At 45.3% G+C, this 26150-nt stretch overlaps 7 protein-coding genes across 10 annotated transcripts in view; 3 read left to right on the forward strand and 4 right to left on the reverse strand.

Annotated features, from left to right (window-relative positions):
* Window positions 1–358: 358 nt before the first annotated feature.
* On the reverse strand, window positions 359–3815 carry LOC138122832 (alpha-1,6-mannosyl-glycoprotein 2-beta-N-acetylglucosaminyltransferase-like). Its single transcript, XM_069037201.1, has 7 exons — window positions 3471–3815; window positions 3215–3421; window positions 2855–3165; window positions 2226–2458; window positions 1873–2176; window positions 1615–1823; window positions 359–654 (listed from the first exon to the last, which is right to left on the reverse strand). Exons 3-7 carry the CDS (start codon window positions 3161–3163, stop codon window positions 465–467), a joined length of 1245 nt encoding a protein of 414 aa, XP_068893302.1. The 5' UTR covers window positions 3164–3165; window positions 3215–3421; window positions 3471–3815; the 3' UTR covers window positions 359–464.
* Window positions 3816–3927: 112 nt separating this feature from the next.
* Window positions 3928–5298, forward strand: LOC138122837 (alpha-1,6-mannosyl-glycoprotein 2-beta-N-acetylglucosaminyltransferase-like). 2 transcript variants are annotated; one of them, XM_069037206.1, is made up of 4 exons: window positions 3928–4263; window positions 4309–4788; window positions 4840–5048; window positions 5104–5298. In XM_069037206.1, the coding sequence occupies exons 1-4, from the start codon at window positions 4021–4023 to the stop codon at window positions 5258–5260; spliced, it is 1089 nt and encodes a 362-aa protein (XP_068893307.1). In that variant the 5' UTR covers window positions 3928–4020; the 3' UTR covers window positions 5261–5298. The 2 variants fall into 2 exon arrangements, with proteins under 2 accessions (XP_068893307.1, XP_068893308.1); XM_069037207.1 differs by having other exon boundaries at window positions 4486–4788.
* A 2754-nt stretch (window positions 5299–8052) lies between these two features.
* On the reverse strand, window positions 8053–13357 carry Rat1 (5'-3' exoribonuclease 2 Rat1). Its single transcript, XM_069037169.1, has 9 exons — window positions 13152–13357; window positions 12060–13097; window positions 11788–12000; window positions 11466–11737; window positions 11246–11414; window positions 11102–11191; window positions 10718–11049; window positions 10044–10399; window positions 8053–8554 (listed from the first exon to the last, which is right to left on the reverse strand). The coding sequence occupies exons 1-9, from the start codon at window positions 13224–13226 to the stop codon at window positions 8316–8318; spliced, it is 2784 nt and encodes a 927-aa protein (XP_068893270.1). The 5' UTR covers window positions 13227–13357; the 3' UTR covers window positions 8053–8315.
* Window positions 13358–13456: 99 nt separating this feature from the next.
* Window positions 13457–15771, reverse strand: CD98hc (CD98 heavy chain). Of its 2 annotated transcripts, none has more exons than XM_069037191.1 (5): window positions 15533–15771; window positions 15320–15475; window positions 15013–15202; window positions 13933–14961; window positions 13457–13788 (listed from the first exon to the last, which is right to left on the reverse strand). In XM_069037191.1, exons 1-5 carry the CDS (start codon window positions 15618–15620, stop codon window positions 13557–13559), a joined length of 1695 nt encoding a protein of 564 aa, XP_068893292.1. In that variant the 5' UTR covers window positions 15621–15771; the 3' UTR covers window positions 13457–13556. The 2 variants fall into 2 exon arrangements, with proteins under 2 accessions (XP_068893292.1, XP_068893291.1); XM_069037190.1 differs by having other exon boundaries at window positions 15527–15771.
* Window positions 15772–15970: 199 nt separating this feature from the next.
* Window positions 15971–18725, forward strand: Ttc30 (tetratricopeptide repeat domain 30). Its single transcript, XM_069037184.1, has 9 exons — window positions 15971–16258; window positions 16308–16709; window positions 16829–16964; window positions 17013–17177; window positions 17228–17496; window positions 17534–17941; window positions 17989–18164; window positions 18212–18417; window positions 18469–18725. Exons 1-9 carry the CDS (start codon window positions 16202–16204, stop codon window positions 18600–18602), a joined length of 1953 nt encoding a protein of 650 aa, XP_068893285.1. The 5' UTR covers window positions 15971–16201; the 3' UTR covers window positions 18603–18725.
* On the reverse strand, window positions 18597–22999 carry LOC138122816 (uncharacterized). Its single transcript, XM_069037165.1, has 6 exons — window positions 22703–22999; window positions 22372–22605; window positions 22109–22318; window positions 19421–22056; window positions 19067–19362; window positions 18597–19015 (listed from the first exon to the last, which is right to left on the reverse strand). The coding sequence occupies exons 1-6, from the start codon at window positions 22895–22897 to the stop codon at window positions 18867–18869; spliced, it is 3720 nt and encodes a 1239-aa protein (XP_068893266.1). The 5' UTR covers window positions 22898–22999; the 3' UTR covers window positions 18597–18866.
* A 153-nt stretch (window positions 23000–23152) lies between these two features.
* The window catches only part of ps (RNA-binding protein Nova-1-like protein passilla), a 30431-nt gene continuing 27433 nt past the window's right edge, over window positions 23153–26150 (forward strand). For both annotated transcript variants that reach the window (XM_069037188.1, XM_069037189.1), the window contains exon 1: window positions 23153–23607. The gene's annotated coding sequence lies outside the window, so the exon portion shown is untranslated. The remainder of the gene's footprint in view (window positions 23608–26150) is intronic.

Below are 26150 nucleotides of genomic sequence, written 5' to 3' on the forward strand. Positions count from 1 at the left end.
CCTGGGCCGTTGCATTGGGCATTAAACGATTCTTTTGTTGGAGGTGTCAGTTAGTATTAGAGAATTAAAACGTGTGCAGGTCCGTTGGAAAAGTCACAATTAATTCAATTAAGGTATCTCTGGATGGTGAGTGGCGACCACCCGCTGGAAAATCTCGGCTAATTTTCGACCAAAAGAGCCAGGAATGTCGACGCGATCGCTCATTAGGTCTCGTTCCTGACAGCTCTTCATTCTCGACGTTCGGACGGGTTAGAGTATCATGGAATGACAAGTGTCAATTTTGACATTTGATGCCTCACAAAAAAAAACTCAGGTAATTATTTTATTAACGTTCCAGGTAGAAAACAATACTCAAAAATGTCTTATAAAAAATTCATTCTTTTTATTCAAAACGTCACAATTAAAGTGTTACCAACCTAGCCAACGCTGAGATCCCAAATAGTTCTTGAGTGAAAAGAATGAGGTTACAAGCGACTCATTCCCATACACAAAGCGTGGTCGCGGGGATCCCCCCAGCCCCCATTGTAACTAGTCGTGAGCAAGGTGTCCTGTTCCAGCGCATACAACGATTTCGGGAACAAATCCATTTGCGCGTTTTTAAATTTCAAGATGGCCTCGTTGGGGTCACAATAGTCGTCGGTAGAGTGAGCCCCACTGAAACCAAGACCATAGATAATATAATAATATACTATCGTATATAGAATGCAAACTTCAAGAAATTTGTTTGAAATAAAACAAGAGCGCCCTCTGCATTTTTGGGGCTAAGTATTAAAAAAAATGGATTTTATTATTTTATTTTACTAAATTGTATTGAAGGTATTTATGAGGCATTCCCAGTGGAAATACGTCATAAATACCTTCAATTACCTAATATGTAGATACTTTTTCTAATAAGAACAACATCAGTTAATATTTAAACTGATTTATTTTTACAAGGAGAAAAATACATTAAAAAAAAATACAAAAGTACAAACCACTGACTTTGACTGTTATTTACCTTCAAAAGCAGGACTTAGTCTTCCACTACTGGTAAAATTTGGAGCAAAATGAATTCCACAACATAACTTATTAAAAATTCTTTGTCTGTTAGCGTTTAGTTTTCTAAATATGGATTTTGGCAAAAGGATTTCTATCTACAAAATCTGATTCGATCTCTCAAAGGGTTCGGAAAGTGGTGCCGAGAGGTTTTTGTTAAAACATTTAAAAACTGGACAATTATATTTTGACATTTTTTTACTGTCACAATTTAAAGAAAAAACCACGGCCTCCTGGAGATACGTTTTGAAATATATTATCAGTATGATTTTCCAAAATCTACAACGGACTTTGTGTTCTATATATTCTATGTTGTCAATAGCAATTATCAAAAACAGACATTTTTCGAATGCGACTGGCCGAGATAAGAGACGAGTGTCTTATGTATTTGGGAGGCCGTGGAAAAATGATACGTATTTACAGAAACCTGTGCTAGAAACATTACAAGCGACATCTTTATATTTGGGGCTAAGCTCTTAAAACCAAAACATTTCGTATACATTGACTTTGAATTCTATATACGATAGTATATTATGACCAAGACGAAACAATGACGCTCGTTAAGTACTCGAGACTCACCAAGAACCGATATGGAAGGCTCGCGGTGCTGCCATTATCATAGACACCGGTCTCGGCTCATCTGGCACTTGCATGATGACGTGTCTCAACGACCAGTCCCAGTTGTAGTCGTCAAATTTGCAAAAATGTTCCGAAAATCTGGAAACTCTCTGCCAAATGGTGCGATTAAACGCGAGTCCTAGATTCTCTACGCTATTCTGGACGTAGACCTGAAACTTGCGGGTCAAAACACAAACTGACTCCCTTCTGGTGGTGTACATAATCGGCCAACATGTGATAGTTGATGCGGTTGTGGATCCCCAAGGCGAACAACCAGCAGTGGGGGTAGGAGTATTTGGCAAATCTCTGCATCAGTTTGAGACTGTGCAGAAAGTCAGGGGCCACGTAGTGGTCCTCCTCCAGGAACAAAACCAATCCGTTGTACTCTCGCAACATCTTTATTTTCTCGAAAACGAAGTTCGCCTTCCACCACCAGTGGTGCTTGATCTGGACGCAAGAGGCGTTCCGGAGGTTCCCGAAGGTGTCGGTGAAATGGAGGTTTGGACAGGGCCGCGCGAGGTGTCTGGAATTTAAGCGTCGACACCCCTATCATTCTAAATAAGTTGGTTTACTCGTCTCTGTCCTGACAGTCGTTCAGGTCCGGTCCTGGAAATTCGCGGGGATGGGTCTGGATCGAGAAAGGGTAGAAGATCTGCACGACTCTGGTGAAGCTGACGTTGCGGACCACCGCGTTGGTGGTTGCGTCGAACAAATCGTGGGAGAAGATCAGGAGAGTGGTGTTGATGGACGGGGTGGCCGCCAAACTGTTGACCAGCTCTTGCAAGTAGAGGGAACGGTTGTGGACCTAGAAAAACATTTTTGGCAAACGCTACAGCAGATATATATTATTTGAAATCAAGCGAAGCTCGATAAACAGGAAGTGATGTCATCTGGAGAAGAATTTGAATATTTTCTTTTGTAAAAAGAATAAAAAACACAAAATGAGAATAAATGGGACTTGTACAAGACGCAATAAAAATTATTTTTTGTTATGGTGGCATCACAAATTATTCTTTGGATCGTGATGTAATTGGTAGTTACCCAGGTACATAATTTTTTTAGATTTGTTGTAAAAACTGGCAAATATTTATTTCTTAAACAGAATTAATTCAGTGATGCGTCAATTATTCTGCATTAGTAATGGGTATTTTGGGTATTTGCCAAAACAGCATATACAGGGTGAGCTGGTAACAATAAACACCTGAACTACGATGACTAACTCGATGGCGCCTTTGTGCAACTTTTGGTTGAGGACCGGCTGTTGAGTGTTTGCCAAATAAATGAATTCCGACAGTTCTTCAACAGTTTCGAAAAAATCCGGCACGCTTATGGCGGGATATTCGGTGTGTTGTTCTTGTTCTGTGGTGTTCTGGACGTAGACTTGACCTTGAACAGTTGTCACTTCGTTCCTGGTGGTGTTTTCCATCCGAGAAAATTTCAAAAGTAAAACCGTTACAGCGCAAATGTACAAACTCAGCGCTGCAAATATTTTGTATTTCGAACAAAGCATTTCTGGAGATAAAAAAAATTAAAACACGTCCTCACATTCCATTCGTCTTACCTGACCAGGTTACTCATTCGGCAAACAAAACTGTCAATATTTACGCAGTAACACTTTAGCAACACAATTCTTATCGCAAAGCCTCGGCTTCAGGCATAATTTACGACACTTTGAAAATACAAATTCGGTAAGTCCGCATCTTGGCACGCCACTGGGAAACGAGGCACGCCGTGCCGAAGAGCTGATAAGAGCGAGGGGCCGAGGGGTCTGGCCCCGCACATAAGGGGTCATACGTGACCTAACAAAAGCGACTCACCACCGCCACTGATTTAATGATCTCTTGTTTTAATTGCTGACAAATTGCCAATTGTCGCGTCCTCGCCGGCTCCTCCTCTCGTGAAATAATTTTTCGTTTTCTTTTCTCGCAATTTACGTACGGAAAGTCGACGCACGACCGACGCGAGTTTTCACAGCTTTTCGGACAAGATTAGGTTGTTTACGATGAGATAAGGAACGGTGACGAACCGTTCGAATGGAAATCGCACCGGATTAGGAAGATTTTCTACCGATACAGCACGCAAGGGGGCAAACTACAAGGTTTCGCTATCTACGCGCTCCCAATCTCGGGTCCACCTCTAAACACCTAAAACAAAACATAAGACTGAGAAAATGAAGATTACAAAACCCTAACAAGACCAATTCAATCAAATTTTTTCGAAATTCGTCAAATCAAAATGACATAACCTTACTAATTTGAAGTTTAACAACTTGCGTTGCCATAGCAACGGATAATATTTGGCACGTCAAAGTAAATTTTTTTGACAAAATCACTCTTAAATAGTCTTAAGCTGGTAGCTCCAGCAGCAATGCGACATTTCCTCAAGAAAATGAACCCGAGACTAGCCACCACTGTGATGCTAGCTTGGGGCTGCCTAGTTGTCATCGTGTTCCTCAAGAACTCTCACACGGAGTACCCCCAGAGTTCTGCTCCGATGTTGAGCCAAGTCACTCTCAACGACTTGCGCAACTTCATCCACTTGATGAACATCAAACAACTCGTTTACAATACACACAAAAAAGTCTCTGTTGATTTGGTGATAGTGGTCCAGGTGGGTCCGCCCCTTTTGCACCTGTTTTCTAAAGAAAACTTCCAGGTCCACGACCGACTTCCTCATTTGCAACAACTGATCAGAAGTCTGTCGCTGGCGTCCGGAATCAACAACACTCTTTTGATTTTTTCGCACGACGTGTACCAACCGTACATCAACAGCGCCATCCACAACATCACTTTTGCAAAAACTATGCAGATCTTCTACCCCTTGTCTGTGCAGATGTACCCGGACGAGTTCCCGGGTCCGTCTCTGCAAGACTACCTGGACGACGACTGGAGGAACGCGACTGTGACCCAGTTGAAGCACCACTGGTGGTGGACAAGCAACTTTGTCTTCAACCGGGTTCGAATTTTGCACGACTACAGCGGCCCGGTCCTGTTTCTGGAAGACGACAACTACTTGACCCCCGATTTTATCCACTGCTTGTTTCTGATGAGAGATCACGCTAGCACCTGTCCAAGCTGTAGGTTTCTCGTGTTGGGCACAGCAAAACAAGGCCACTTGATTCCGAGCGACTACAACGTAACAGATTTCTTCTTTTTGTCTTCTTTCTCACATCTGTACCAATCCCAGGCGGTGATCGTCAAGTCCAACCTGGAAAACTACGGCGTCGCTCTGAACAGAAGCACTTGGCACGAAGTCTCTAAATACGGAGAGTTCTTTTGCAAATTCGACGACTACCGATGGGTCGCCAGTCTGACCCACGCTGTCCGACAGCTGATATCTTCTGACCCCACGACCATGGCGCTCGCTTTGCCGCGAGTCGCTCGCACCACTTCCTGGTGAGCCAACCAACCGACCATTCACAAAACAAAACAAACTTGTCGTTTTGACCAGTGGCAGTCTGTCGACGAGGAAATCTTGCAGACTGGTCAAGAGCTTTCGCCAGTTTCCCACATTTTTCACGACCAAGACAGTCGAGGTGGAGAGTGCGGACGTGAGTCACGGCGGGTGGACGAATTCTAGGGACCAGATTCTCTGCATGGGGATGTAATTGTCTGGTGGTTGGGACAATAAACAAATTCGCGACGATGGGAAGTTTGTTAATATAATATTCATTGCTTTCACCCCTGCATCTCAAGGCGATAGCGTACGACAACGATCAAGTAAAGGGGTGCATTTGAATGCGCCCTCACATCACCCCTGACAGACGTGCCAATACGCTTCCGACTGCCTCCTCTTACAGGAACATCGATTTTTTTCGCCACAAATAAAATCACAAAGGATGGAAAGTGCGGTGAAAGAATTGTTAGGTAATAGAGATATTTTCATATTTGGTGGCGGAAACAAAAGACTGAGAAATGTCAGAAAATTGTATTGTCAGGGTCAAATTTCTCATAAACGCCGTAAAAAGGAATGTCTAGGTAAATTTAAATTTTCGCTAAATAGATTGAAAAAATAAATTCTAAGGAAACCAATTTTTGTCAGTGGTTCAAAAGGAAAAGTTATTCTCATATAATCAAACGTATTACAAATTATTTCTCTAGTTTGACGATGAACAACTTTCTTATTGCCAATTTGCTGCATTTCTGTCGAAATCACGAACGTCTTTGAGAAATTTGACACTGACAATACAAATTTGTGACATTTCTGTCTTTTGTTTCCGCCATCAAATATGAAAATATCACAACCGAAAAAAATTGACCTTGCGCGAAAGGGGTCTTAAATAATTTACTTTAGAATGTTTTATAGCTTCTTGCACAATGTCTAATCTTCTTTTTTCTCTACAACGCAAGTCGGTTTATTCAAAAACAGGACGTCATAGGCAAAAAATAATGACAGCTAAAAAATGACAGCTGTGATGAAAGAAATCCTAGACTTTGTCGATCTGTGTTATTTGGTGTCCACGTTTTGAGCGATAGTGATCCAAGAGTGTTGTGAAGTGTGACATTTAGCGCTGTCGTATTTATTTGGAATTTTATTAAAGAACAATCAGCGTTGCTAGGTGGAGAAGAGGGTGAGTCAGGACCGGAGCCCCGGATCGGTAAATTGAGCGCATAAACAGGTAAGCTCAATATTGAGAGGATTATCTGGGGTGGATGGGGCGATCAGGCTGAACCTGCGAAAGCCCGGCTCGTTGGGGGGATTGTTTTAATACGGCGTCCCCGAAAATGTTTGCAATAATTCGCGATGCTTCCACATAATAAAATCGGGATCCCTGTAAGCCGACGCTAACGATACGATGTGATTAATTGTTGCCAAGTAACCATCGGAGGCTTAGGTCAAGTGGCGTGCCGACGCCCCCACGCGCTTCAAAGCGGCGCTACCCCCGATCGGCTACACTGCATTATTACATTCCACCCATTTGTCATCTGACCTTCGTCTTCCGTCCGTAATTACAATTAGCGCGGCGTATTTTTCGGGGCGGCGTGTTTTTGTGGGCGGCGATGCCGTCCCCGTATAAAGTCGGATAAATCTCGACTGTCAGAACCAGGAGGCCGGACAGCATTTTATGGAGCTATCAATACACATCCGACACAGTGTCGCCGCCAGGCCGATACTTTCGGACCCTCCACAATCGACGTTTTGTCTTAGGACGCTAACACCTACGGGATGACGCGGCAGGAACGAGATGAATGGGGCCTTCTCCGGCAATTAGCGATTCGAATTGGACACGTTGGCGCCTCCGGTCGTGAAGACGATCGCCATTGTCTTGTGACAGGGCGTCAGAGATAAATGCCATCGACGAGAGGCGCTCGAGAGTTGCGTCAGGCTTGACGACACATGGGACGGGAAAAATTCGGTTTTGCCGGACGCGGTTGGGAAATCTCCGCGGTGGGCCCCTGAGAAAGTCGCGTTTTCGCCCGAGCGCCCCCGGCGCAAAGTCAGATCACATCCCAGTGCCCCCAAATAATCGCGAGTCGCCGAGTATGCATGGGAATGCGTTTCGCAGCTCGCTGCGTCGTGTGGGAGCGCGGGACCACCGCGGGAGATCTTTAATGCCACCCCAAATGAGGCGGCGGGACGCCTTTGTCCGTGCTCATCCCGCTCGCCGTCCAGGAACTGCGATATTTCGCCTTTGCGGGGATTTTCGGTTTGTCACGGGGAGAAAGCCCCACCGAACCCGACCCTGCATCAGCAGTTCAAGTGGCCGCTCTCCTTAGCTACCTACAGCTACATGCACTCGAGTGGGCATTGTGCCAGCACTACCAACGGCCCTTCTTGTACTCCACGCTCGCATTGTCTGCAACCGAACACTAGACAATCTAAAAAATAACGCGCGGTACTTATCATGATAAAAGCCCTAATGCACTATTTATTCCTATATTGTGTGTTGCTAATGGCTGTCACCTGGGGCCCGCTTTGATAGCGACGAGGCTGGGGCGATAAGAGCCTCGCGCGTCGCTGCCGAAAAGCGTTTCGCCAAACACCAAAATCAAAAAATTCATCTACAATCGAGACTGCCAACGATTATCGCGCCGAAGGCTGCGAAAAAAGCTGTGCGGGTTCGCATAAATTTTCCGTTCGAGGTGAAATATTCATTGTTCCCCTCGTTAATTCCCACAAAAGACGCTGCGACCAATTTGGCACAAATGCCACGACGGACGAAGGCGAAAAGTCAAAAACGTGCAAGAAGTGCTTACAACTGCAATATTTAGTGGCGCACAAAGCGCATTACCATAAGCGCACAATGAGCGAGCACCCTTACCGTGGAACTCTTGTTTCTGAGACAAGAGTCCTCAAATCGGAGGCCCCCTCCGTCCCTTTCATCAGCTCGAACGGAAACGGAAGTGCCACTATTCTTCTCCGGCCATGCAATTTTTATTGCGAATTAAAACAACACCCTACTAAAACTCATATTGTTTATTTCGTATTTTAAAACACATCATTACATTGCTATACTACATTCTCCGTGTACCTTGGCTATAAAGGTACAAAAATCATAAACAAGAAACTGTGAATACTGACCATTCCAAAATATTCAAACAAAAACGTCGACCGACGTTTTATTTTATCTGCAAATATTGTACGTGGGCAGTACGTTAAAAAAATAAAACTCTGATTTGCTGTGTTTAATAATAGACTTAGTGCATTGGGTAGTACATATTCTACCTCCGGTAGTTGTATCTGTTAGAATTAGAACTGGAGGTCTGGTAGCCGTCTCTGTACGGGCCTGGGGGCCTCCTCTGCTGGTCGTTCCTCTCGCCGTAGTAATTGCGATTTTGATGGTAGTTGCCCCTGCTGCCTTGATTGTACCCGGAGTCGTAACCACCACTTTGCTGATAGCCCCCTCGCGAGCTGTGCGGTTGACTGTTGTAACTGCTGTAGCCCCCGCTTCGGTCGTAACCTGCGAATAATATTTTTCTCAAAAAGTCGATGAAAATGACCCCGGTCCCGATAAAATTCCAGTTTAATTTTATATTTTCTGTATTTAATTTTTACCGACAGCGCTACCTCGCGGTCGAAATGCAAACTTTTCATACGATGTCATTTAAACGTCAAATTTCGAAAAACTGTCATTGCTGGGTACGAAAATGTCCCTTTAAATGTATTTGTACGTTTTTAGGGGCGGCGCGCGGGGCGAAATGAACGGTTTTTAAAACAGTCGAGTTTGGCAGTGGCTGTAATAAACTGCGGCGCCCCTGCAAATCCCATTAAAGTCGGAATCCCGTCGACATTTAACCACCGTTCTGTGTCCTACCCTAGCTCATCTTGAGGCCGTCGCCGTGGCGATCCTCCCTTTGATCGAATCACTTCGTCGACCGCACACGTTGATTGCCTTCCTTGACCGTCCCGTGTGGTGGAAATTCGCGAATTTTCCGGTCCGATGCCCCACGGAATTATTCCGCGTCGTCACAATGCGATCTCGATCTCGGCCGGACAATAGTTCAATTTACAAATCCCCGAGTTGTCGAGTGCCGGAAAACTAGGTGTCTGCCGGCACCTCCGAACCGGAACTATTTTCGCATTAAAGAGGGGCGGCGGCGGCAGCGACGGCCTCTGGAGTTGTGGTGATTGTCAAATTAGGCGTGTCAGTGGTGCTGACGGCCGCACAAAAGCCTCAATTACGCGCTCTGCCGCCGGCAGAACGGTGTCATTGTTGCGTCACACCCACAAACAAGGGCACAATGCTCGACAAATTGCTTGTTTCGGGGCGAACGCGGCTCTGCGACGGACCCGGGGCCCCACGACAACGGAACCGATTAAGATCCGGACGCCGATAACGATCACGGCATCAAACACAACCGTCCAAGATGGGGAGGCCGCAAGATCTTTATTTTTCAAAAAATAGTTGTGCGGCAAAAAACGGAAGCCTGCGAATCGGTAAATACTCCAATTAGGACGTCGCAGGTTGTCGAAGGGGCGCCGTTATTGGTCGCCGCATAAACAAATGCCGCCGTCTCGCTGATTTGGGCAATAAACCGAGACCAACGTTGTGCCGATGCAGTGTGCACTGACTTAAAACCGATTTAATTGCAATCGTATAATAATGAAAGTATGAAGGGGTCACGTGTCGACAACGACGCGTGCCTCCAATCACCTATTAAAACAAACAATTGACCCTTCTCCCGTCCGCCCCCTTCGCCATTGTCTCGACGTCAACAACAGCGGCCCGTTATTGGAGGGTTTCTGGCAATATCGCCGTCGGATTTAATCGCTCGATTCACGAGAAAAAAATCAATTTGATCCAGTGACCCTCATTTTAAAAACGCACGATCGCGTCGAACACCACTCGCGTCTGACCAAAACAAATCGAATGTTATCAAGCACCGATTCAAATTGACCGCCGAAATGCTCAAATCCGATTGGTCCAATTGAATGATTTGAGTACCTACCGTAATTGTTTCCGCGATTGTGATAATTGTTCCTCCGGTCTAGATTCGCGGGCGGCGGAACGAACGAATACGGTCTCTGTTCCGATTTGGGAGCGTGATGGCCCACCATTCTGTGGCCGGCGTCTCCTAAAGTGGCTCTGGTCGTCGAAGGTACCATTCCTATGATGGGTCTCCAATTCCGGCTAGCCTCGGCATCTAAATCTCCAGGTTTCAAAACCCGTGGAGGATCGATCGCTCCTTTGAGTCTTTTAGCCGGAAAAATGAAGCCCGCATCGTACTTCGGATCACGATATTTCACGCAACATACCATGTTGTTGGAGACGCCGTCCAAGCCTAACACCGGAGAATCCAAGTAACTGCAAAAAATCGTCAATTGTCAAATTTTCAATTTCACCACATTTAGTAACTTTTGACGTTACAATGTTGTCGCTACCGTCCACCAACAACGTTGGTACACGTACTCACAATTTCCCATTTTGTCAAACGTAATCGACAAAAAAAAGGGAGAAATCAATAAAAAGTCGACAATTAGTATCTCGAAAATTATTTCAACTAAAATTTCCAATACGTAACAAAGTGAATCCGTATTACACGTATTTGCGCAAATGTACATAATATTATTTTTTAATTATCAATTCTTTTCGTTGTCGATCGCTTTATTATTTTTTATTTACCCGCCATAGTCGACGCTTTCCTCGGTCAAAAGCACCAACCCCTGCATGCCCTGTATGCTGACGTGAACCTCCATCTGCATGTCAATTTTTTGCACATACAACTGCCTCACGTTGTTATAACCGGGATTTTTAGACCCCACGTACAAACGATCGTCTCCTCTCACATTTCGTTTGATTTCTGCTGGCGAAAGCTCTTTGTAATACGGTGCTAAAGCTTTGAACAACCTGTCCTCATTAACGAACGGCAACAGAGCCACTCCTTGCCAAGCAAACTTCTTCCCGTTCAGATCGATCTTAAAGTCTTCCGGGTAAAAGTCTATTATCGGAGATTCCTGGAAAAAAGATATGCACAATCTGCAAAATTCACAATTCAGGAGTCCTTACAGGATCTGACATCAAATGCGCCCACGGGGCTGGCACGTGTTTGCAACTTGCAGCAGGAAAAACGCCCATCAGTTGCTCCAAAGGTCGGAACTGAAACAAATCCGTTCAGACAAAATGTCCGCTCGCCAAATGACGTCACATTACCGGTTTCGAATCTTGTTCGAATTCCGTACTCAACCCTGCAATGTGAACAAAATCTGAAGCAAATGGCGCGTAATGGTAGGGGAAATACCATTTCCACGAAGCGCAGCCTTGATAGTAGTAGCGCAGGACCCAACACAGACCCCTGACGTAGTGCAAGGCGACGTTATTGCTGCAAAATGTAAGTGAGGTTATGTTGGACGATTTTTTACCCGGAAATTACCGAAAGTCTAGGTCATCGGGTGTCGAATCGAATTTTGATTCGTAGTAACGGTCTTTGAAACCGTCTTCCCACAATCTGACCTCGTCGTGGGCCTGGTCGTCGTCGCTTTCGTCGTCACTCGCGTGAGGGCGCTTCTGTCCCCGGGTGCCAGGCTGCTCGTCGACTGGAGTCAACATCGACTCCAAGGGGGACTTTTGGGTGTGCATTCCGGCCTTGCGAATGGCGAAGGCCTCCTGACGGGCGTTCATCACGGGCTTGGATTGTCCCAGAGCCTAACAAAAACAATTTATTACACAAGACTTTTTTTTAACTCGAATCTTACAGTCGGGGCGAATTGCGTGTTTTTCACCAGATCCCAGTTAGGTTTGTGCTGGTTGTACCCATCTGTACGGCGCCTCTTCGCTTTTTCTCTCGCTTTGAACTGCAACTCCTTTTGTTGGCGAGTTTTGAAGATCTCATCTTCCGCCTTGCCCAATTCGTTCATGATGAGTTGGACTCTCTCCAAGTTGACGTCTCCGCTATTCGTCAACCAACCCTGCAACCAAAAAAAAAATAAATAATAACACGTCAACAACGATGACCGACGAGATTTACTCCAGTTTTGTAGACACAGTCTTTGTACAGTCTGATCAACCGATCGATCGCCCCTTCGCGAATTTCCAGACTGGGTAAGTGCGGTAGAAAATCGTTTCCAACGAAAAAACACATGAAAACCCAATCATCCAAGACTCTCTCAAACTCATATTTGAAGGGTAAATTGGGCATTTGCAGTTCCCTTTCTAAGTATTCCTTCAACACGTTGAGACGTACAAAAATGAAATCAGTTTCGGCGCAAATTTTCTGCGGATCTGTCTCAGCGCTCGCAGCGCCACCTATGCAATCCTTCATCTCGTGTCCCAATTGCCCGCAAATATCACAAGGCCTGGGTTTGTTGGGCTTGAATTCTTCCCGGATTATGGTGAAGTTTGGTTCGTGCGTGGCCAGACCCAGCATGATCAGGTCGGCGTCTGCCCCACACAGACAATGTTGCGTGTTTGGGTCGTGGTCCGGTTGGGCGCGTTGCTTCCTGATGTAGTCCATGATCTTGTGCTCGCCCTCGCCCGGCACGTTTGCGTCAGAGAGTATGACCTTGATTCCTTGCCACCCCGGATCGTTGTTCAGCCTCTCGTGAATGTAATAGTGCAAACAGTCTGACAACCTGGCCATGAACGGCGTTCCTGGAGTGATACAATTTGAGTCAAAATGCTCCTCCTTTGGCTTCTCCGCCGGCAAATCCGCGCCTCGCAACAACAGCTCGGCCCGGATCCGCTTGATCTCGTTGATCTTCTCGACCGTCTCCTTCGAAGCGCGAAAACGCCGCGACCTCTGTTGGTTCATCTTGGCGCGAGGGGCGACCCCGTCGATCGCCATGTACAACAGCTTCCGCGGCCTCACTATGTTGAAAATCCTGTCGATACAGTCGAAAATCGCGACCATCATTTCGTCCTCGTTGCGCGGCGCTGGTCTGTCTTCGGGATGCGTACACGGGTGGATTATCCCGTTCATATCTAGGTAGAGATTGTCGAATTCCACCCCGTTGGGGTTGGGCTCGGACGAGTCGGTCGGCACGCGGACCCCATTCACGTCGACGGCCTGAAATCGATCATAATTCGAAAATAGAGTACAAAACATACGCTATAACCTCACTTTTTGCTCGATGCAGTGGACTATCACTGAGGGGTATTTGCGGCTTAACCAGCGGAAGAACGCTGGTACTCCCATCGTGGATGGTTAAAATGATGTCAAAGAGGTGATGATTGTTCACAATTCGATAAATTTTAAACTATTTGGGTTCACTAAACATAATTGCGACTAACTTCACGCCGACGGACTTCACTTAACCTCAAACTGCTAGCGAGGAAGATACAAATGACCCGTACTTTCACACCGAAAGTGGGAGAATTACAGAACCACTGTTCACACTGTTACTCAGCCAGTTCAATAAAACAATATTTCATGCTCAAAAACTTTATTTATTGTGACAATTGGTCCAATATTTCAAAATAAATACGGAATATCAAAGTAAAAGCACAATGGAATGCCTCAAACGTCTTATTTCGACGGTGGTACGTATGACAGTACTATGGCAGACCTTGGGGAAATGGGTATCGAATGTGCATTCTGTTTGACGTTGATGATCATATCGGGCTCGTGATAATTCTCACTCCACAACTGGACTGTAACTTCTTCAGATACGGCCTTGATGTTGGCCGGGAAGTCCACCACAGTGCGATTGTCACTAGGATTCAAGGCTACCAATATACCGGGGTTTCCAGCTGTCACCCTGAAATCGATACGATATTAGTTTCATAAATAAATCAATCAAACAAATAATTTGAAATTATGTAAACATACCCGACTCTGTTCCGCGCAAGCAAATCAAATAATTTTTTTGGATTATTAATTCATTAAAAAATACGATTATTACCTAATGAATGCAAATACTGTGTTATTCTTGACCGCGTGGAAACTGAAAGAGCCTCGCATTACAGACGGCGACTCTCGCATCTTCAACAGTTGCTTATTTTGTACTGTAGTGGACGTTACCAGGGGAGTACCTGGTATCAGATACGTAATAATGTCCCATTCGCTGGTGGAATTGATCTTCCACAGAGGCCATGTGATGTTGTTGATGTTAAACGTTGAATTTAACATTTGTACGATATTCGTAACGTTGGCATTGGACTTGTGGAATAAATGCGACTGCAGCGGAAGATCGACAATGAACGAATTGTTCACTTTGTACGCCTCGATGTTGCTCAAATCGTCCGCCACCATGAACGGTCCATTTTCCGTCATGTTCTTGACCACGACTCTCCATTCTTTCAGCAGCGTCGACAATTCTAACAAATTTTCAGTCTTTGAGTGCGAATAGGAACAATAGTCGGTCATGAAACATCCGGGAGCATTCTGCAAAATGATCTCGTCTTCAAATTTGCCGTCGGCGAGTAGATAAGGGGCGCCTCTGAGCCTGACCCCGCTTGCCCCGTAACCCAAGAATTTCTTGATGACTTTTGCGAATTCGTCAGTCACGTTGGGGTTGCGGAAGTTGAGTTGCGGCCGCCCCTGCGGCGAGTAATAAAACTCCTTTCTACTCTCTGAGTAGGTCCAAGAAGAAGTGTTTTTCACCGTGACCCAATTGTTGGGAGGTTGCGGCCCGTCAGCGTTGTTCACGATCTTCGGCTGTTTCCAAATGTAGTAATCGCCGAACTCCGAATTTTGACTCTCCGATTCGTTGAACCAAATCTTGGAGGTCCCAGGTTCCAGCTCAACGATAACATTCACCTCCTGGTCCTTGTATTGTTTAATCGTTTTAACGAATTCGTGATTTTGGTCAAAGCTGGTGTAGGCATCTTCGGGCCACTGGATGATGACACCTGTGACGCCCAGTTCTTTGAGTTTGTTGATTTGCTCCGGATTTGTGTCTTCCAGTTCCGCCAGCGGGCCTTTCTCCCACCTGTCGACAGTTCAAATAGAATGGAGGGAGAGTGGAGTGGGGGTTACGCACCAAGTTCGCGGGGGTGGGGGGCTGCACTTGGGAGCCGCCAAAATGATCATGACGGCGCCCAAGAGCATCATCCCCCACAGAATCCAGAAGGTGATGAAAAGGAACCAGCGCAGCCGCACCCAGAATGGGTCATTCGCGTATTTCATGAGCTCCTCTTTGGTCAGCCCCACGAACGCCGTCTTGAGCTCGCCTGTGACGTCATTTAATTATGCATCATGTGACTGGCAAGCGAGAGTGTGAAGGTTGAAGAGATTGCATCATGCAACTGGTGTAAAGCAAAAACGAGTAACGGTAACTTTTGGCTTACCGATGTCGAGTTTGGCGTCTCCATTTTGCTTCTCGTTGGGCGACTGCTTAGCCACGACCGCCTCCTCGTTTGGTAACATCTTCTCGTCTGCGCCGTCAGCCTCCGGAGTCGGCGGCTTCGATTTCACTATGCTTTTAGGTCGAGTAACTGCAGCCTCTGAAAATAGAAGACTTGTTTTATTTTTAAAAACCAGTATGATGCAATTACCCTTACCTTCCATGTCAGCCTCAGGTATCGCTTTGTAGCTCGCCGGCAAATCGCTGGTCGGCTTAACGGTCAATTCTAACTTGTTCCCGTCCATTATGGCCCAATTGCCGCGTAATTGTTGTGCAAATTACTGTGATAAAGAACACGCCCAAGGGAACCGATCGATAACGCTGTACTGAACCTTCTCCTTTCGTGTCCCACGGACATGTGGTCATAGATTGCGCATGTGGTTGGTTGTGGTCGTTTTCGACAAGTTGACGGATAAATAACTAGATCACTATACCAACTATTATCACGTAGACGAATTCCCTAATCAAACAATTTTTATCTGAAACTACGAGCGATCAACGACCCCCATTTTATAACCACATACAAATATCAGCCGCAACCGTCTCCATTTTATACAAAAATCATGTTTTCCTTTTTTAATTTCAGCTTAATCATTGGGGTAGTTTTTTATTTTTGTTAGGTTGACACAACTTTTTTCAAAAAATTCAAGGTCAAACTATACTTTTTTCAATTTAAATTTCCCCACAAATTCAACCCTCGTTCAACCCATTCGTTACTCTTCTTGCACCCTTTAAACCACAACTTTTTCTGAAATTTTCGAAATTACTGCAACTAAATCCGTTGCTATGCCAACAATTTGTGTACACTGTCGCAACCAGCCTCAAAATGTTCTCTGCAAATGTTATCAAAGACGGAGACTTTACCAAGACCGTTTACACTCTGGTAAGCCCCTTGTGTTGTTGTCCAACCCTTCAGAGCCTATTTGTCGCAGATAAAAGACAATCGATTCGCCGATGCCATTAAAATACTGCACGGGATCCCAGAGTCGAGCTCTACCAGAGCCGGACTGTCATTATTGGCTTATTGTTACTTTTACATCCAAGATTTCAACAATGCGGCTGGTTATTACGAACAATTGACCCAGATGTATCCGGACAATAACGATTACAAGCTGTACTATGCGCAATCTTTGTATCAGGCTTGTCTGTACGACGAGTCTTTTCAAGTGACCAAAAAGATTGTAGATGATCCGGAATATAAAGGACAAGTTACTAAGCTTCAAGCTGCGATTAAATACAGCCAAGAGGACGTCTTGTCGGCAAAGAGTTTGGTGAACACTTGTCCGTCGGACGATCCAGACAAGGAGGTCAATCTGGGTTGTTTGCTCTACAAGGTATCGATTAAAAATGCTTATTTGTTGAATCGAGTAAACAATAGTTTTAATCAGGTCACTTGCGTTGTTATATTAAGTGTAGTATCGATTCATTAACGGAAATATTTGCATCGTTTAAGGACGAGAACTATGAGGAAGCTCTTGCGAAATTCACCACGGCTCTTCAGAACCAAGGTTTCAAACCCTACCTGGGCTACAACATAGCGTTGTGCTACTACAGACTCAAGGAGTACGGACCGGCGCTGAAATACTGCGGTACTGAACAATTTTGTATTTAATTACCGTTCATTGTTTGTATTAAAGCTGATATAATTGAACGCGGGATCAGGGACCACCCCGAGTTGAGCATCGGCATGCAAACCGAAGGAATCGAGGTGCGCTCAGTTGGCAACACTCTCACCCTGCACGAAACCGCCCTCACCGAAGCTTTCAACTTGAAGGCCGCCATAGAATACCAACTAAAAAACAGTAAATCACGTCCGCAGCACCGATCAATTCTCATTCGAGTCGTCTTTCAGTGGAGGCGGCTCGCGAGGCTCTGACAGACATGCCCCCGAGGGCCGAGTACGAGTTAGACGCAGTCACACTTCACAACCAAGCCTTGATGAATTTCGAACAAAATCCAACAGAAGGATTCGAAAAGTTGCAGTTTTTGCTCCAACAAAACCCTTTCCCTCCGGAAACTTTCGCCAATCTTTTGCTTCTGTACTGTCAACACGAATGTTACGACCTAGCCGCGGACATCTTGGCCGAAAATGCCCACCTCACTTACAAATACCTGACAACGGTGAGTGCGATTTTGAAGTTTTAACAATGCAATTCAGTATCTGTACGACTTTTTGGACGCGATCATCACTCAACAAACCTCGCCGAGCGAGGCCTATCAGAAACTTGACGAACTAGCAAGTCGATACACGGAGTTGTTGAGGAAACTCACCAAGCAAGTGCAAGAACACCGCAACCGTAACGACACGGAGATGGTCAAGAAGACTGTCGTGGAATACGAAGAGTGTCTGGACAGATACATTCCGGTGTTGATGGCGCAAGCCAAAATCTACTGGGACTTGGAGAACTATCAACAAGTCGAGAAGATATTCCGGAAGAGTGTCGAGTTTTGCAACGACAACGACACGTGGAGGTTGAACGTGGCGCACGTGCTGTTTATGCAAGAGAACAAGTTTAAAGAAGCGACAGGATTTTACGAACCTTTGGTCAAAAAGAGTTACTCAGAGGTTTTTTCATTGATGGGTTTAGGCAAATAATCGGTAGAGTTTTGTAGATATTGAACGTGAATCCGATAGTCCTGGCGAATCTGTGTGTTTCGTACATAATGACGTCGCAGAATGAAGAAGCTGAAGAGTTGATGAGGAAAATTGAAAAAGAAGAGGACCAGATGGCGTTCGAAGAGCCGGAGAAGAAGTACTTCCACCACTGCATCGTGAATCTCGTCATAGGGTAAGAGTGTAGAGGCTCACGTCTGCATGTAAGAGTTTGAATTTCAGGACTCTCTATTGCTCGAAGGGCAACTACGAATTCGGAATATCTCGCGTGATGAAGTCCTTGGAGCCCTACAGGAAGCTCGGGACCGACACGTGGTACTACACCAAGCGATGTTTTCTGAGTCTCGTGGAAAACGTGGCAAAACACATGATTGTCCTAAGAGATTCGGTCATCCAGGAGTGCATCTCTTTTCTGGAGAATTGCGAACGTAGGTACGGTCCGAACAGAAGGACTCGCAGTTAATCGACTGTTTCATTAGTGCACGGTAAGACCATCAGGACGACGGCTTATCCGACTCTGTCGGAGGAAAACGATGCCCCCAACGGTAGAGAGACGGTCACGTACGAGGCCCGAAAAATAAAATGTTTGCTCCTGAAACTGCAAAGCTACTAGATACCCTTTATTGTAAAGTTAGTACATGAATTTGACTATAAAAATCGTCTAAACAAATCCACTGGATCATAACAAAGTGTTAATAAAAACGTCTAAAATAAAATATATAACAAACTAAAAAAAGCACTAAAGCCCGGAAACACGAGGAGAGAGATTCGTTACGTAACGACTATGGGTCGTTTCAGATCTATTAAGTTACTAGTGAGCTCGTCTAAATAGAAAAATATCACATTTGTTCGGTTGCGATATGTCGAGTTATTTTATTTAAGCTACTATGGCACTGGAGGGGGTTTGGTTTAATCCGCAAGTACCGTCTCCTCTGTAGACTCTGTAATAACCTTGTTCGCCCCAGGAGGTCCCCCAGGAGTTCTTCACGATCCAGTAGGGAAGAGTCTTCTTGAAGAGGGGATAACCTACCGCAAATCGATCAGTACCGGTGGGGTGAATCATCAAATGGTACTTACTGTGCACTCCGTAACCGACGATCAACACGCCGTGGTCTAGATTCTTCGGGTTGCACAAGAACTTGTAGGGGTGGGACACACCCCCCATGTAGAACTGCATGGCGTTTGCGTTGATGGCGATCGAGATGGGACCGTTGGCGACCAACCACTTGGCCATGTCTGTCTCGTTGTGGCTGATGTTCAAGGCGCCGGTGATTTGGACCCGCGCGAGGCTCTTGTTGAAGTGACAAGTCTCGTCTTCGGCGTCGTAGGGGTAGTCCTGTTCCGTCTCCAGGCCCCCCAGTTTCTCGATCATCCTGCAACACAAAAGAGTTTAGTGGGTCGTTCGCACGAGTTCATCCGAGGCGTGCCGACCTGTACGCCGTGTCCATCAAGCCTCCGTTGCAGCCCTGGTCCTCGGTGTCGCAATCCACCAGCTCCTGCTCCGAGAACTCCGCCAACTTCCCGTGCTTGATGGCGTACTGTCCCTCCACGTTGCCCGTCACGCTGAACGCCCAGCAACTTCCGCACTGCTCCTGGTTCTTGACTTCCGTCACCACCCCCTTCTTCCGCCAGTCGAACTCCGTCGGGAGCTGCACGTCGGGGATCTCGGCGTCGGCGAACGGCGGCTCGTTCTCGTTGCGCAAGTCGGTCCGCAGGCCCAGCGACTTGGAGAACTCGTTCTGCGTCAAGTCGGCGAACTTGGTCACGCCGTAAACTGCCGTTCCTTGTTCGTACGCGTTGAGGACGCGGACGCGGTACATGTTGTCCCTGAACACCTTGAATCTGTACTTGAACTCCTTCTTGGTGTACTGCTTGTTGTGTCGCTTGATGAACGATTTGAACATGTCGAAGTGGAGGGTTTCGTCGTCGCGCCCCAAAAAGCCCAGCGTCTCGCGCTTGTTCCTGAAGGAGTGGACCTCATCGTCGCAGGTGACGTTGGTGACGCGGCTGTTTGGCACCCACACCTGCTCGAACACGACGAAGTCGCAGGTCTTGGGCTCGGCGCCCGAGAGCTTGCCGCATTTCGCGCGCTCGGTGCTCACGCTCTTCTTGCAATCTGACAGAACGATCTTCGCCTTGATCCTGTAAATGTCTCCGGCGACAACTTGCTGAGTGGCCGAGACGACTTCGTGCACTTTCAGCTTGTTGGGGTGACTCGACTCCCCATCCAGTTTGCTCAACCCTCCGTCCAAATATTTGATCACGAATTCGTCGTCCTTCGACACTTCGAACTCTCCACCTGGCACTCCACGCTTCCTCCTGCTGCTGGTGGTCTCGAACTTGTGGACTTTCTCGTCGCCATCGCAGGTTATAGTGAATTGCTTGAAGTTCTCCCACGGCTTTTCCCAAACCTTTATCTCGCAATTCTTCGGCGAAGCTCCTCCTTTGACGTTACAATCGTCCAATTTCTTTCGGTCGTTGCTCGAGCAGTCGGTCGGCGATATTTTGACCTTGATCCTGTACAACGTCCCCGCCACGACTTGCAAAGACGCCGAAACGATTTCCACAGATTTGTGCTTTTGTCCGCCTCTTTCGGCGTTCAGTCGTGTCAATCCGTCGTTGATCAATTCCTTGACCTTGGCGCTGTTCTTGTCCGTCGGATTGGCGCCCCCCACGAGGGTCGACTCTCTTCGGAAGCGACTGTAATTTGTTCGGTTGCTGTCGTTCTTGTCGCGCTTTATGTTCTGGCACTGCGACTTGACCACTTTCGGACTGCCGAAATCGTCGTTGACGTACACCTGGACTTTGCAGATCTTGGTGTAGTTTTCGAAGAGCTTCTCGCGACAGTTCTCGTACGGATCTGTCGGTTTGTCCTCCAAACAACGCGAGATTCCCATGCGCATTATCAGGTGGTAGTAGACTCCGTCGTCCCCTACCATCTTCTTGGCGCCCAAAATCTGCAAAACTATGCGCTTGTGGTTGTCGTCGTCGATATTGTCCAAAGCCGAAGCCGCGAAGTCCGCCAAATTCTTCACCACGCCCTTTTCGTCAGGTGAAATCTTCTCCAACTGACGGATCGCTCTCTCGGATCGATGTTTGTTCTTGTCTTTGTCGTCGTCCTCTTCACTCGACGAACTTGATGATGACGAACTCGACGAGGAGCTGGACGAGTCCGAATCCTTTTCGTCTTTCTTATGGTGTTTCTTTTCTTCAGAAGCCTTCTTCTTCTTCTCCTCTTTATGTTTCTTTTCGTCGCAGTCGTCCTCTTCGGAGGAGCTCGAACTCGAGCTAGAGCTAGAGCTTGAACAGTCCGACTTGTTGTCACGCTTGACTCTCGATTTGCTGTCGCTTTCTTCCGACGAGTCTTTGCTTTCGTCCGAGCTACTGTCAGACTTCGATTGCGACAATTCGCTCTTCGGAGTCGTCTCAGGAGTAGGCTCCAGTGTTGTCGCTTGTTCTTCACTCTCGGGAGTTACCGTTGACAGCTCAGGAGCGGCAAAATCGTTCATAACTTGTTCGGTGTCGGCCAAAAGAGGATTTCCGGTGGACTCGGCTTCGACTGCGACTTCCCCACTCGGTTGACTCTCTAGTTGTATTTGCGACTCCACAGTAGAGGGCACCACAACCTCATCTATTCTTTTACCGACATCAACTTGGCTCTTTTTGTTCTGTTGCACAGGCTCATCGTTCTCTACCACGATCATCGACTCAAGGTCGTGCAGTCTTGAAGGTGTCATCTCCTCCAGAGCTCCAGTCTCTGCCATTCGATCGAAATTTGGACCCACGACGGTTGGCGGTTTTACGTCTTTTGCACCGGTACCGTCGATCTCGTTGCTCATCTCCATTTTTCTTCCGTCCGACTTGACGAATTCTTGCGAAACGGTGCAATTGTTCCCGATCACGTGTTTAGCCTTGGTGATCCAAGGCTTGTGCAAATAAGTTATTTTACAAACGCTTGAATCGACTGTAGAGTCTCTGGGGCACGACTCCGCTCCCAGGTTCGAGTCTTTGGCGCAGATCGTCGGCGCAACTTCTACTACCAGAATATATTTGACACCGCTAACAACCTGCAATGATTGGTATTTAGCTTTAGTTTTGGACTACATTGGTAAGATTTACTTGTTGCTGTAACTTAAGTACTTTAACTAGAGACTGTTTCTGTTCGCGTTCGCTCTCGATGTGTCCTAGGCCGATGTCGATCAGCTCATCCACGCCCTCCGCGTTGGGATTGAGGTCAATTGGGCACCCCAGACAAGGATAGGACTCGCGCCTGACAGCAACAAAGTGATCGCCCACTTCAGACGACACCGCCTCGTTGCTCAACGCAATCTAGAACGTGGGGGCGCGTTAGAAATTGAAATATCGCGAGATGACAAAATTACGGATTTCGTCTCGTTAGCGTCGTCGTTTGGACTCGTGGTGGGGTCATAGACCGGTTCCTCGACGATAATTTCCGGTTTGGACTTGCAATTGACGTCGTTGAGCACCTGACTGCCCTCTTCGGCGGTGCTCCGAACGAAAGCGTTGCAGGTCAAGCTCGTTTCCGTGCACGGCACGTCCGGGTAGTTGTTGATGCAATCGACGCTTACGTCCAACGTTAATTCGGTGATATCAGCCTAAAATTAGTAGAGGCGTAGATAATTGTGCTATCAATAACCTCCTTTATCAAATATTGCACAATATAAACATGTTGGATCATGGCTAAAATTATACCTTCGTGTGCGCATTAATGAGGGTGGCTTGCTTGTAGTTGTAGACCTTGATGGGGGTGGAGTTGAGGTGGTTGAGCACGGCCGCGATCTCGGCGTCGTGCGAGTCGTACGCATTCGCACCATTCTCTTGATTTACCTCACTATTCACGAACAATGAGCAACACAAACAAATAAACAAGCACCGCAAGAGCGCCATGTTTATTTTGTGAATGTCATTCTAATGTCAAAAGGCGGTCAAATGTCAGCTGGGTGCTCGCAGCGCCTCCGCCTTACAGGAATCTGCACCGACAAAATATTCGCGCGATCCGAATCGACTGATTCGAGCGCGAGTGGCTTATCGGTCCGAATTGATTGCGCAAATAAGTCGTCTTAAAATAACGCGACAAACATGTTTTCGTGCTCTCCGCGATAAAGCGCCGAGAGTCGAGTCGGTGGTCGCGAATGCAGTTACGAAATTGTTCCGAAGAAAAAAGAGTTACAAAACCGCACCAACGTCCTTGTAACAGTGCGCATTACGGAGCTTGTTTGGAGGAGGCGGCACACCGCGACTCCGCTCGAACGCAACACGTTTATTTGCAGTGCTTATAAAATTAATTATGTTGAGTTTCGACGATTACACGGCCGCGAGCTGCTTTTAAAAAATCGTTATCGCTACTACGATGATAAGGTGTTTTTTTTTATTATGTAACGTTGGGAGCTGTCATTATCACCGCTGTAACACCGAAATAAATCTCGGCCTGCCGTGCTCCGTCAAAATGTCATTTGTTCACATTAAAATTTTTGTTTGTGTCATTTAGTGGTCCCATTAATTTCATTTCGACATTTTTTTTTCGATAAATTCAGGGATACATCCTCGCTCCTACGAAAATTCACCAGTGTTGGAGTCTGTGAAATTGTTCGTGTTGTGTAAGTCGCATTTTTTACATTTGTACGACTAAATTTACTGCGGTGATTGTCAATCATCACATGTCAACTTTCGCAGGCCACTTGTCGATTCGTGCCAAAATCGGTCGCACCAGGGGCGTGCGCGAGGGCCTGGGTGCACTTTTCTCGTCACTTCTGTCATCGAACGCCTTATCTCAAAAAATCTGTCGTAATTTGAACAATTTGTGTGTCGGAACTGATCACTCCCCCTTTGATAAAGCGCTAAAAGCAGCACGTGTTGTAATTGATCCTCCCATTATAGCCTTTTACAGCGGTATCTCCGTCAAACTACAACAATTTATTGGTACTTTTTAATTGTTGCAATGCCATCGCTGACACCGCCGACTAGTTTGTCGTAAACAAATTAAAAAACCGACGCGCTATTAATAGCATTGATTCACATCATCATTCAAGTTCTCCAAACCGCGAAAATCATGTTTTTACGCGTTCACACGAAAATCACCTTCGAATCGGATTCTGTTCGGTCTTAATTTCGGCAATCGATCACACGACGAGAAGTTGCATAATTTCCCTTGGCCATAATTACCGCTGAATCAGTTGCGACAGCGGCGGCGACTTTAGGGAAATTGTACCGTACGGACGGGCGCAATTATTGTTGCAGATTTTTTGCAACGTCTCAGTTGCTATGCAGTTTGTGGTGCGGCGATGCGTCATTGTTTATTATTTGGTTTGATCGCGGTGATGCAGTAATTGCTTTGACAGTTTGATACATTAAAATTCGACTGTTACGCCACTTTAGCAATATACATAAATTGCGGCGTTGCCGGTTGACTTCTTCGCAGTTGCTAAATTCGACCAAAGAACTGTTGTTTTTTTCGGTTTCAAATGAGATTGTAAATTTAAGTGACATTCTTGTGGAAGCGGAAGGTCGTTGGGATTTAAATGTCACAAATGTCAATTGGAGGAGAATGTCACTTGTCAATTCGGACTGTCATTTTGGCCGCATTTAGTTTTGGTCGAAGCAATGATTTTAAAATTTGTTGTAAGCGTTTCAGTGTTTTTATTCGGGACAGAAAAGGGTAATGACTAATGAGACAGCGGAGGTAATAAATAATGTTGTTTATTGTTCAAAATACAGCTTTTTTTATGTAACTTTCTATTGTTTCACACCAATTGGGGTAACAATCGATAATCTCAATATTTCATAAATTAAAAACAAACAAGACTTACTTTCTTTCTTTTCTTCTTGCTTTCTTTTTCATGTTGTATTTTTGTTTGTGTTTCCTTTACTACATTTAGTGTGTATAATAAGGTTATATGACCATGACCGCTTACCTTACATAATGTTTAATATTAATAATAATGTCAATACATTTTGATTTTTAAGAGTTTTTGGCCAAACAACAATAAAACGCTGCAGTACATTCGTTTATTTAGTTACCGACACGAAAATGTCCATTATGTCAATTGTTTCTATTCTAGCACGATTCACCGTCGAAGTAAATAGTGTTAAAAATAGAACAAATATTTTTTTTACAAATTAAATAAGACTGTTCAGGTTTCTGTACAATATTTGTTGGTCTTTTTTAATACAGAAATTTAAAAATGTAAAGAACATTAAAAAAAACATTTATTCAAATGGTCTGGTGCTTGTTTTTGTTTCCGTTAACCAATGGCTCAGCGGCATTAGATGTCAAAAACTATAGATATCAAACGTCATTATTTCTTTTGCAAAATCGGTTTATTTTAGAACTAACCAACGAGAGTTTTCGTGATTTTTTGGTTTTTACTTTGAGGAGGTACTCTAGTATAGGATAGAATATTTTCTTCTTTTTTTAACTATCAAACTTTCTACCGTCTGCCTTTTGTCTACAACTTTGTTCATATTTTTTTTTTGTTCGACACTGCTAGAATTTGAGAAATTTCTCCTGTGTGAGCGGATTTTGATAAATGTCACAACTTGTCAAAACGAAACGTCAAGCCAATTTTAAAGATTTTAGGCGATTTAGGTTCGTCGAACAAAAAAACGTTGTATTCAACTCGTTCTTGTGTAAATTGGGCCTTTTTTCAAGCAAAAAAAATTGTCCATGTATAGTAGTTTATTTAACGATTTCGTGTGTAAATTGGGCTTTTTTGCTTGAAAAAAGGCCCAATTTACACACGAAATCGTTAAATAAACATGGACAATTTTTTTCAAATAGATAACATTTCCAAAAAGAAAATTTTGATTTAATTCTGGTGATAATGACAGGTGCAATGAAGGTACACCAAATTTGAAGTCAATCTTTAAAGTAGATCTTGAGATATTATGGCGGCCATCTTAGAAAACATGGTTTCGAAAAAAACTCGTTTGTTTTTTTTGCATCAACCTTTATAATCACTAATTAGGATTGTTTTTAACCATTATAAATACGTCCATCTTGGAAATTTCCGGAAAAGGTCGGAAAGACACATTTTCAACATCCTACACTTTAGAAAAAGCCATCAGAAAAAAAGGATTATTTTCAAAGTTCTAGGCTAAGCTCCTCCTTGAATTGAAAATGTAACTTCAAGCAAATAATGAT

The sequence above is a fragment of the Tenebrio molitor genome, chromosome 2, assembly GCF_963966145.1.
Source record: "Tenebrio molitor chromosome 2, icTenMoli1.1, whole genome shotgun sequence".
Classification (NCBI taxonomy): Eukaryota; Metazoa; Arthropoda; class Insecta; order Coleoptera; family Tenebrionidae; genus Tenebrio; species Tenebrio molitor.